The following is a 12,303-nucleotide window of genomic DNA, read 5'->3' as shown; positions in this document are numbered from 1 at the left end:
ACGTCGAAGATATAAACAGAACGTATGGATAATTTGAACTTTATTCCCATGTGATAAAGTGTGATGTGAACCGGTGAACCGTAAAGATCGCGGGTCGTTGACCTAGGACGGGTTTACGGTGGAATAGCACGCGATTTACTTGGTGGTACAAGTATTGGTACTAGTGATTCGCAATTGTCACGATTTAGAACAATTTTACTAAAGTGACAATTCTGTAACTTCGCCAAGCTGCGACGTCGCGTACGCATTAAAAAGAAATTGAAACGAATACATTTTGTTTTACAAATTATATAAGTAGATATTTCACAAAAATAAAAATTAAACCCGGTTAAGTGTGAGTCGAAATATATACCTACTTTACGGTTTTTGGATTTTTTCCTTTACTTGTACAAAAAACAATGTCATATACATTGTTTTTTGCCAAATTTCATGATTATAGATTGTTAGAATATTGTCATATTGTTAGAAATGGTGCTGTCAAACTACATTGCTAACAATCCCTTCCCCTCCCCCCGTTTTAAAGGGTTCCACACCTACTCGTATGTTCGAACTATGTTCTCGCCGTATGAACCCCGGCATAGAATATGCCACCTCTTCCTTTTCCGTGGGTGTCGTAAGAGGCGACTAAGGGAGGGCGAGGGATGGGCAGCAGAGTTCCTCTTAAAAAACCTCTAAAATCCTGACTGCGGTTGCCAACCCACCTGCCAAGCGTGGCAACTACTGACAAAACTCCTCTTATGGTGAAGGCTTATGTTCAGCAGTGGACAGTTAAAGGCTGAAATAATAATAATAAAAAAAACACCTATGTTAGTCTGTACGTCCGTCAAGGCTATTTCTGTAAGGAACGCATGTAGGTATCAAGCTGAAATTAATATTTAAATAATTGTCCAACAAACCCAAATCTTTCCTCCCACCATGGGGGAGGCCTATTTTTAGCAGTGGGCAGTAAACGGTTGATATAAAAACCTGCCTACAATCACCTGAAACTGTGGAAAAATGTAACTATTATGCTTTACGATAAATGTAACTATTTATCGTAAAATTATTAATATGAGATTCTCACAAGCTCTCATATGTGATATTATATATGTAGTTAGCAAAACATTTTTTTTTTCTATTTCTATTGACCCTCCAAAAATGGCTTCCATGTTTAAAATTTATTTCTTTACATTTATACGTAAGTCTTCGGGTCATCGACTTACAAATGTGCACCAAATTTCAACTCAACCGGTCCAGTAGTTTCGAAGCAAATTTGCTGTGACAGACAGATGGATAGACACACACTTTTGATTAAAAATAGTGGAACTGAAAAACTTCTTTTAGAAGTCACTTAAAAAGTGCGAGTATATTCATTCAAAGGCTTTCTAATGACTCAGAAATACTTAAAAAAATGTAGAAATCTCGATGACTCAATACAAAACAGCATCAATAAAATCTAACGGTAACAAAAAGTATTCTTGGCAAGGAAGCCTGGTTTTTTTCACGGTCAATAGTATCTCAAACTGAAATGGGACAATGCTGCGCCATTGAACTTGACCTTGGCTGTGTCAAGGTTGTTCTCGTTGACCTAATAATGTACTACAAATTTGGGTCATAAAAGGAACTGCTCATGTAACTGGAAGGTCATCAATTTATTAATATTTTTTATAGCACGTGACGATTGGAAATGGCGTTTTACTTTATTTACTTTTTTTATACAACTTAGAATGGCAAACAAGCTGACGGCCCACCTAATGGAAAGTGGTAACCGTCACCTATAGACATGAGCAGTACCATGGACATAACAGAGTATACTGTTTCGCCCATGATACCCCCATGCGTTGCCATTCCTGAGGACTCAGATGTTATTCCTCTGTACCCTGTACTTTTATTATTTTCCTAATAAAGGCTTTTTGTTTGTATCGTAAAGGCGAAAAATTCGACCCCACGTTATAGTCGCTGAAACCGTAAAAGCTACGGCTCCGACGTTTTAGGGCGTAGACTGCGTCCAAGAGGGAAATCTCCACGTGATCCACCTTGAAACCTACATTGTGGTGAAATGGTCAAGATATGCCGACTGACCCAACATCATCTTGACTTATCACCGATCACTAGTACCCTACCAACGTATACTGATAGCGCAGGAAGGATTACTATTCCATTACCATTTCATAAAAAAAAAAATGTAATTATAGACACACGCTTCCGCATTCTGAAATTAAATATTTTAAATCTATTAAAATGGATTTTGTTACGATCGAAGTTGCTGCTATATATGCGGAACAAAATTTACTTGCTCGCGGCCAACAGGATCTCAAATTGTGAAATAGGTCAATGCTGTGTCGCTGAACTTGACCTTGACTGTGTCAAGGTTATTGGTTGTAACCTAGTACTCTATAAAATTGGGTCAACAAGGAAAATAATCTTTGAACGCTGCATCGATATACCGCCTGTGGACCACAAGGCAGATCTAATTTTAGGCGACTGACAAAAGAAGGGATTTCTAATTCATCTATTTGTTTTTAAGAATATTTTACGCAATTACATCGTCAATTATGAATGGACATTGACAATTCAATTTGTAATCGATAGGGTATTGTTGTATTGTTTACCCCATATTGATTTTGTGATGATTGGCTCTGCGGTTTTTCTTTGTACTTTGTAAGCTGTACGAATCCGCGTTCTCAATTTAAATATTTAAAATCTATTGCGTCTACAAAACATCTTGTCGTTTATTTGTGGGTTTTATACGTTTTAAAATAAGAACAGCGGGATTACTAAGTTAATATTAATTTTATTTGATTGAGCAATTCTGTCGTGTGTGTTACGATATCTTGGCCAATTCTGAACCGAATTTCTTTTTTCGAATCACTGCGTGTTGGTTTTAACATTATATTTGTCACTAAAAAAGTCATTATTTTTTGTTTGCAATCTCGCATGTTTCTAATTATAAGGCGCGCTACACACTTACCGCCAAAGAGTCCAGCGGCGTCAAGCAACCCGTCCGGCGGCGGCTTGCCGGCCGGCTCGCCGCCCTCGCCGTTCTCCTTCTCCATACCCCGCCTGAAAATACCATCAATCGATAAGTATTGGCCTGCAGATATGAAATGAAATGAGATTAATTGCAATAAATGTGGTAAGTTGAAATAATCTTATACATTTTTCGGTAGTCTTAACATTCAGCTTGTGGGGGGAAAGGGATTGTTAGTAATGGGATCTAATGAACCCATTGCTAGCAATACACTCTATCAGGTCGACCTCCACGTGGTTCCCCCTGGAAACCATCGTGAACAATTCTTGTTGAATTCGTCACAATGAGCTAACTGACCTGCTTCATCCTCATCTATCATCCTTCACTGATGCCCCGCCGGTGTATACCGATAGCGCGGGCGGGGTTACCATTCCATTATCACCCATTAAAACAAAAAAAATTCAGCTTGTTTGGCATGTACAATTTTTTCATATATTATTATTGTTCAATATTAATCAAAAGGAATACTAAATACTAATACCAAGAAAGAGATTTCAATTACATGTTTTCCGCGAATTGTAATCATTCTATGGTCACTTTTTAGTTTTCTGTTATAAAATTTTATATATATTTTTTTCAATATTAATTCTTAAGTGATTTGAATTTAGCCATTCCAAATATAGGCAACAGTATCATGAATATCAGTATTAAAACTGGTTTGTCGATTATGTGATAACACTACTGAAAAATGGTCCGCAAATAAGGTATATTGGTGTTCAGCTGCAAGAGATAAGTCATATAAAATAATAAGGGTCCCAAAATTGTTTCTTGGGGAACTCCCACATAAATAACAGTAGTTTTAACTTAAATAGGTATTCCTTCAGTATCCTTTAGACATATTGACGACAACTTTCAAGATAACTGGTTAAGCGTTGTAATACTAGTCCTCGTGGACCATATTTTTCAAATATGAAAAACTTTTTATATTTTAATTGCTTAAGAATAATATGCTTCAGGCACTAAGTCAATTTCGTTGTCTATTTTTTTTTTTATGTTTGTTACTTTATAACCGTTTGTTTCGTCAGATTTAAATCAATTTGGAAAGTTCTTTTTTTCTCAAAAGGGATGCTTTTTTTATACAATTTAGAATGGCAATCAAGCTGATGGCCCACTTGATGGAAAGTGGTAACCATCGCCTATAGATATGAGCAGTACCATGGACATAACAGAGTATACTGTTTCGCCCATGATACCCCCCATGCATTGCCATTCCTGAGGACTCAGGTGTTATTCCTCTGTACCCAGTAGATTCACGTCGTATCCCACCATTCAAACCGAAACACAGCCATGCAAACACAACTACTTCACGGTTGAAACACGAATGGGACAAAGGTCCTGTATGTATGGAGCAGTGGAAAGTTAATGGCTAATATGATGATGATATCATATTACTTTTGAAAAAAGAAATACAAATTTTTCTAAATTATTAATTAAATATCAACAGCTCTTAATTACTATTATATTTATTTCTTTTGAGCTAAAAATAATCCCAAATTGCTACTTCAACTGCAACAACCCAAAATTACCATTTAAATATATATTTTATTTTTCTTTCGAGTAACAAACAAAATAAAAATAAAATTTCCTAAATTGCCATTTAACAAGAGCCCGAAATTACAGAGTGATACCTAAACCAACAGGGGGGTGGTGCCCCCGGGGCCCGGGGGTGGTATGAATGGAGTCAGCAAGCAAGCGCCCTTTGCAGCGCTCCCACGCACTGAATGGCTGATAAAAATGAACAATTATTTTCTATTTTTTTTTTTCTTAAATATTATTTACAAGCTTTCACCGATGGCTTCATTAACATGAAAAAGTAGCTTGTGTCTACTTTTTCACAAACTAATAAATTTACTTTGACACTTAAAACATTATTTAAGAAGTAAAGATTGCACTCTAGCTCTCTTATTCATAAAGACGTCAAATCTCTCATAAACCTATTTTAGCTCTTTTGTCCCTTTCTTTTATGCTAAATTCCAAATTTAAAAGAAAGTGATAGTTGAAATAGGTTTGTAGGTTTTAGTTATGAACAAGGTGGTTAAATATTAATGGAAATAGAGTATTGTGGTTTAGGATTGACTTTCATGTTTCAAGATTGATAATCAGAAACTGAATATTTCTTCCAGAAAACTTAACACTGGGGTGTATTACGGAATGAAATAATTAGTAATGGAGATATAATAGCCCTGTTTGGGTTAGTTTAATGTTGATAATACGATACCGGTTGCATCGCACGGCTTGAAGATCCTTTTATCCCGCGAGAGAGTGCTGTCGAATCGCACCTGAGCACAACTATGATCGGATAGATGGAAAAAAAAAACAATATGACGTTGGTGCGAAAAGTGATCATGGGATATATCGTTCTAGGAAAGTTATCGCTAACCGTCCTCTTAGCCAACCCCTCGAGTTTTAATTTTTCGCCCATTCAAGTCCTAGCAATATACTCTCTATCAGATCGACCTCCACAGAGTTCCCCACGGTTTCACACGATTATCTTAAATAATTCTTGTGGAATTCGTCACGTGGGGCTAACTGGCCTGCTTTCATTGTCACCTATCATCCTTGACTGGCCAGCGTATACCGATATCGTGGGCGGGTTTCCCATTCCAATATCATCCATAAAAAACGATGGTGTAGTGGTATATTTAGAAACCTTTTAAAATACGAAATAGATTGTTATATACTCGTGTAGCTGTCATAAAAAATTCATACTAATTCAGAAACAACTATTTGGGCTCTTAACTAGTTCGGTTCTCTTCTATTGATGACGAGGAGCTGATGTTAGACCTGAAAGTTAGCTGATGAAATTTAGAACGCTTATTACTAAACCCGTATATAGTCGTATAGGGAGATAAAGGATATGGCCTGGGATAGAACTGGCTGGAAGAAGATGCATGAATTTGTTGCACCGACAAGAGGAAACTCTTAAATGAAAAGAAGATTAATTAGTAAATCCATCGACCATGGGTCCATATATGTACACTGTCGGTTATGAAGCACGTGTTATTGTAACAAAAGATTACAAAAAACAAATGAAGTATTTTTAGTTTTTTTTTTCTACTTATTTTATTCTTATTTTAGAGATGCCAATTTTCATAATTTATTTCGCAATCAAGAATGTTTATTACTTCCACGTTTAACACATACTATGTCACTATTGTAAAAACTTATGTATAGAAAAAAACAAACTTTTTTTCCTGCTAGTGTCCTAGTTTTCATTAAAACTATTAAACTATCCTTTGATTATTAGTAGATAAAAATAAAAAAAAAATGAGTAAAAATTACTAAAAAAAAAATTACTTCTTTATTTTCTCATACACCAAAATTTTCATTGAAAGTACCGAGTTTACATACAAGGATAATGCAATAAGGGGCACCACCCCGCCCTCGATTCACGCTTGCCCCTGCCCCCTCCCCTCGCGCCACTCTCACAGCTGATGGGGGGCCGCCTCAGGCCGGGCGTAGTACTACGTACCGTATTTGAATATACCGCAAATTATTTTTATGTACACTTGGCTCAAAATTATATTATAATATAGTAAATGTAATAAAATTAAATAGAATAATTTAAGCTTTTTAAACGATTTCTAAAAGAAAGAACTCTTCGGTATATTTTATAATAATAATATTTATTTACTCAGGCAACGTAACGTCCATTTTGTTAGTTATAATTTACTTAACCTATGTTAGTAAATGAGCGGTTAATACACACGTTTTATAACCTGTCCCACCCAATATATTAGGACAGGACAGTCGATTTTCCGGTATTTATAGTTATACTAGCTGACCCGGAAAACTTTCCACCATATAAATAGTTTTTTTTTTTTCTAGGCAGAAACACCCTAATCACCTATCAGTATGAAATAATACTTTACGACCTTTTCTCATATCTACAAAATATACATAAAAAAATCATAAAAATCGATAGAGCCATTTCGGAGGAGTGCGATCACAAACACCGTGACGAATTTTCGTAGATCTCTATTTTTTTTTTAAACAATAATAGCCTAAATCACTCGCTGATAATGTAGTTTTCTATAGGTGAAAGAATTTTTAAAATATGTTGAGTAATATTTGAGTTTATTTATTACAAATAAACAAACAAATATTTCCTCATTATAATATTAGTATAGACGTACCCCCTTATTCCTAAAAACTAATACCTTTTACAAACTTATTATTACAATTACACTGTTTTGTCACTTTCCTTCAAATTGTGAATTTAGCACAAAAGAAAGAGACAAATAGATAGGGATAGATTACGCCGCCAAGTCTGAGGAGAATTTAATAAGTTATTCTTGCAATCGATAAAGTTTACCGCCACCTCGGTCCCAATTCCCATATTAATTTCGTGACGATTACTGGCTGTAATTTATGAAATATCGAAACAATCTACTTCCGGTTTCTAAATTCAAATATTTGAAATCTAATGTGTGTACAAAACTAAGAACAAGGAATTACATAGAAGAATTGATAAAAAACTGTAAATCCTAGGATTACCTCCTTTCTTCTTATCCAAACTTAGACAGACGTGACAGATATGTATGTATGTATTTCTGTGATAATTTCAACAAAATTTTGTTAAACTTTTTATTAATTTCTATTGAAACAGTGTATTTAGTTTGTTCTACTTGTAAATCAGAAAAGACATCGTCCCACCGCTGCTACCCATGTTATAAGACAAAATGGATATGTTTTAAAAAATAAATCTTTATTCCCTATTTATTTAAACACATATATAATAAACTTTTATTTAAATACACAATACAACGTGTGGGCAAGACGAAGGATGGAGCTGAAGCTGCCTAGTCAGCATAAAGGGAACATAGCAATGCACAAACCCATTCCACGAAATTGTAAACAAGTCCGGTTAAAATATAAACTTATATATAATGTTATATACAATAAAAAAAAATATCTTATATATTTGAAGGAGATTTTGCACAAAAGTCGTTTGCTTGGGTACCTCTGTCCCATTCGTGTTTCAACCGTGAAGCAGTTGTGTTTGCATGGCTGTGTTTCGGTTTGAAGGGTGGGATATAGCAGTGAATTTACAGGGCACAGAGGAATAACATCTTAATCCTCAGAAATATCATTTTTGAATTGTAACCTAATAAAAAAACCATAATTACCTATATATATATATATATATATATATATATATATATATATATATATATATATATATATATATATATATATACCTCATTAAAATAAATAAATAAATAAACCACAAGCAAGTAGAATCGGTTCGATTCCCCTTGAAATATCTCTTTATATACAAACAGAATTCCGTATCAATTAATCGTACTCATGACGATTTCGTCAATAAGGAGAAAATGATGTCGTTCTCGCAATGATTATGAAACCGAAGCGACAGATGTATTTAAATAACTTCCAAGAGAATTAGATTCTCAATACGTATGTACTTTTTGTGTATTATAAACGGATTTCAAAATAGAAGGTTCTCGATTCTATTTTTTTTTTATATGAAAAAATAAACTTTTTGGGATTGGCACCGTAGAAATTTTATCAAAATCCATTCAGTAGTTTGATTTTTAAATCAAAATAACTTATTCATTGTAGTAATTATGCTTATTTATTATTTATGTTTTTATACTTTATTGTATACAAAAATTACACTGTTATAATTTATTTTAAATAAAGATGTACAACAGGTGAGCTTAATTCTTTAAGAGTTATCTTCTAGCAAACCCTGAGTGGTAAGGTTTTGACACGGTTTTGGCCCGTATCCACTTCTTCCTCTTCCGTTCTCGCAATTTCGAATGTGGATTCGTCAAAGATCCGCTGACATACAAAACCAAAGATGGATACAGGCTACTGATTGCAGACAATCAAAATTGGCCGTACCTACGTTGAATCAACGACTATCAAAACGTTTATTACATCTAGATAGAAAAAACCTCAAAATAATGATAGGGACAATAACGGGTCATTGTCCATTAAACAAACATTTATACACAATAGGAGCCACAGACAGCCCTCTATGTCGAGGCTGTTTCGACGCTGAAGAAACGGCTGCTCACGTAATCCTGGAATGTGAGGCTGTGGCCCATCAACGTTTAGAAATCCTCGGAACGGTGAGGTCGCTCCGTGAAGCCTGTGAAGAACCCAGGAAGCTTCTGCGCTTCTGGGCGGAGCTAGGTTGGCTGTACTAGCCACGACTCACACGCACAACGGCCCAAATGAGAGGCTAAGTGCGGAAAACAGAGTCTTTCTTACATTACAAGGTTTTGACAGCCCACCTGATGGAAAGTGGTAACCGTCGCCTATAAACATAACAGAGTATACTGTTTCGCCCATGATACCCCCCATGCGGTGCTATTCCTGAGGATTCAGATGTTATTCCTCTGTACCCAGTAAATTCACGCCATATCCCACCCTTCAAGCCGAAACACAGCCATGCAAACACAACTGCTTCACGGTAGAAACACGAATAGGACAGAGGTGGCCAAGCAATCGACGTTTGTACAAAGTTTCCCTCTGGTTTGTGTTTTTCTTTCAATTAATATTTTCTATTCTATTCTGTTCAAAATAAAAACAAAATGCCATGTATCGACGAGCATATATTGTGAAAACAACAAAACAAAAAACATTACTGACGAAACAAAAGAAAAACAAAAAAGTATTTCACAATAACGAAATATGTTTCTAAATCAAGTTTTTGTTCGTATTGAACACCGTGTACCATATTATATTCAAATCTATACAGCCGTTTAGGTGAGATTGTGTAAGAAACAACCGAACACGTAAACATCAAAATAAATATTAACATTTAATTAATAGGACAACTTTATCATCATCATTATCTCAACCCATAAATACCATTAACGAAATCTTTACTAATATTATATATGGTATGGTAGGGTTGTTAGCAATTTGCCCTATTAGGTCGACCTCCACGTGGTTCCCCCTGGAAACCATCGTGAACGATTCTTATTGAATTCGTCACGATGGGCCAACTGACCTGCTTCATCCTCATCTATCGTCCTTCACTGGTGCCCCGCCGGTGTATACCGATAGCGCGAGTGGGGCTACCATTCCATTATCACCAATTAAAAAAAAATATATAAATGTGAAAGTGAGTTTATTTGTTATCTTTTAACGCCTTTACGGTATAACCATTCACTATGAAAATTGATATACACGTTGGTACTATATGCAAATTTTTATCACGGTCTGTGAACATATCCCGGTCACGTAGACGAAGTCGCGGGTAAAAGCTAGTGTATCATCATCATCATCTCAGCCATCATCTGTCCACTGCTGAACATAGGCCTCCCCCATAGACTGCCATAAGGAACGGTCCTGAGCCACCTGTATCCACTTACTCCTTGCAATACATTTGAGATCGTCACTCCATCTAGTGGGGGATTGCTCTACACTGTGTTTGCCAGTACGGGGTCGTCATGTTTCCAGCTATGTGACCAGCCCATTGTCACTTTAGCTTGTTTATCTTTCAGGCTATGTCGGTTGCTTTGGTTCTTTTGCAGATAACCTCGCATGCACCAAGCATGCAGAGAAACTAGTGTATAACAAATGAAAAACTAGTTTGTGTATATATATATATATATATATATATATATATATATATATATGTGTGTGTGTGTGTGTGTGTGTGTGTGTGTGTGTGTATATATAATATGTTTAAATATAGTGTATATACAATATGTTTAAATTCACATAGCTACATTTAAACAATAGAAATTATAAATATTAATATTGTAATTTATCTCAATACATCTCTATGACATAAGTAATATGAAAGAATTTAAATTCATTAAAACAAGTTATGGCCATACATTATTATGTGAATGGGAAATGAATTTACATATTACGCGTAGGTATTTTGTGTAGCACGGACATGGATATCAAAATAGATGTAGTAACTGCATGTTTTTTTTGTAATATGTTGTTTTTTGTATCGTAATAGACTCTCTATTCGATTTTTTCAACCGACTTCAAAAAGCCTTCTTTTTGTTTCCAATTCGGTTGTATTTTCATTATGTTTGTTACCTCATAACTCCGTCAATTGCAAACAGATTTGGAAAATCCTTTTTTTATCTGAAAGGATATATTTACAGATTGGTCCCGCAGAAATGTTATCAAAATCGATTCACTAGTTTAGTTTTTAGATCAAAACAACTGATTTTGTCACATTTAAAGTCCGTTTTTTTTTGTGGTCCACAATATTTAATTTTTTTTTTTTATACAACTTAGAATAGCAAACAAGCTGACAGCCCACCTGATGGAAAGTGGTAACCGTCGCCTATAGACATGAGCAGACTGAGTATACTGTTTCGCCCATGATACCCCCCATGCATTGCACTTCCTGAGGACTCAGATGTTATTCCTCTGTACCCAGTAAGTTCATTATTTATTAATTATTGAAGTAGTTTGAAAATAGAATGATAACACTGTTTGCGGTATTGATTTATACTAGCGAAGTACTGGCGTGGGATGATAGGTAAGGATGAAATCAGGTTGTTTGGCTCATCGTGATAAATTCATGAATAATTTATTTTTAAATCAAAATACTGGTTTTGTCATAATTGAAGTCAATTTTTTTTTCTCTGGAACTCAATAATCTTTTACAATCTCGTCGCGTTAACTACTGGCGGCGGCGCCATGTTTAGTCACTATTGCAGTTGTCGTTTTTGTGCAGCAAAATCTTCGAAGACTTCATGCAACACCGGGGTATGTGACTAGTCAAATGAACGGGGGGGAATGGGATTGTTTTTTTAATGGGTGATAATGGTATGGTAACCCCGTCTGCGCTATTGGTATACACTGGCGGGGCATCAGTGATGGATGACAGATGAGGATGTAAGCAGGTCAGTTAGCCCATCCTGACAAATTAAACTAGAATTAGTCACGATGGTTTCCAGGGGGAACCACGTGGAGGTCGACCTGACAGGGTATATTGCTAGTAATAGGGCTATTTGACCCCATTACTAACAATCCCTTTCCCCCCCGAATGGGATTGTTAGTAATGGGATCTAACAGTTTCATTGTTAGCAATGTACTCTATCAGGTCGATCTCCATGCGGTTTGCCCTGGAAATTATCGTGGTTAATTCTCATGGAATTCTTCACGATGGACTAATTGACCTGCTTTCATTCTCACCTATCCCTCACTGGTGCCCCGCCAGTGTATACCGATAGCGCAGGCGGGGTTAACATTCCATTTTCACTCATTAAACAAGTCAAATGAACGTTCCGATGATCCGCATCGAAGCTCGGGCAGTAGACAGACTATCACCTTAAAAGGCAGCG

At 35.8% G+C, this 12,303-nt stretch overlaps 1 protein-coding gene across 15 annotated transcripts in view; it reads right to left on the bottom strand.

Moving 5' to 3' along the window:
- The window catches only part of LOC113515327 (bromodomain adjacent to zinc finger domain protein 2B), a 114,041-nt gene that overhangs the window by 68,986 nt on the left and 32,752 nt on the right, over positions 1-12,303 (bottom strand). For all 15 annotated transcript variants that reach the window (XM_052898411.1, XM_052898413.1, XM_052898415.1 and 12 more), the window contains exon 3: positions 2,951-3,042. In XM_052898411.1, coding sequence (XP_052754371.1) covers positions 2,951-3,035 — 85 coding nt within the window. In that variant the 5' untranslated portion in view covers positions 3,036-3,042. The remainder of the gene's footprint in view (positions 1-2,950; positions 3,043-12,303) is intronic.

Source organism: Galleria mellonella, unplaced genomic scaffold (assembly GCF_026898425.1).
Source record: "Galleria mellonella isolate WM207_F2 unplaced genomic scaffold, CSIRO_AGI_GalMel_v1 utg424, whole genome shotgun sequence".
In the NCBI taxonomy this organism is placed as follows: domain Eukaryota; kingdom Metazoa; phylum Arthropoda; class Insecta; order Lepidoptera; family Pyralidae; genus Galleria; species Galleria mellonella.
The sequence above is the reverse complement of the archived record's forward strand: the minus strand, read 5'-3'. Positions and strand labels throughout refer to the sequence as shown.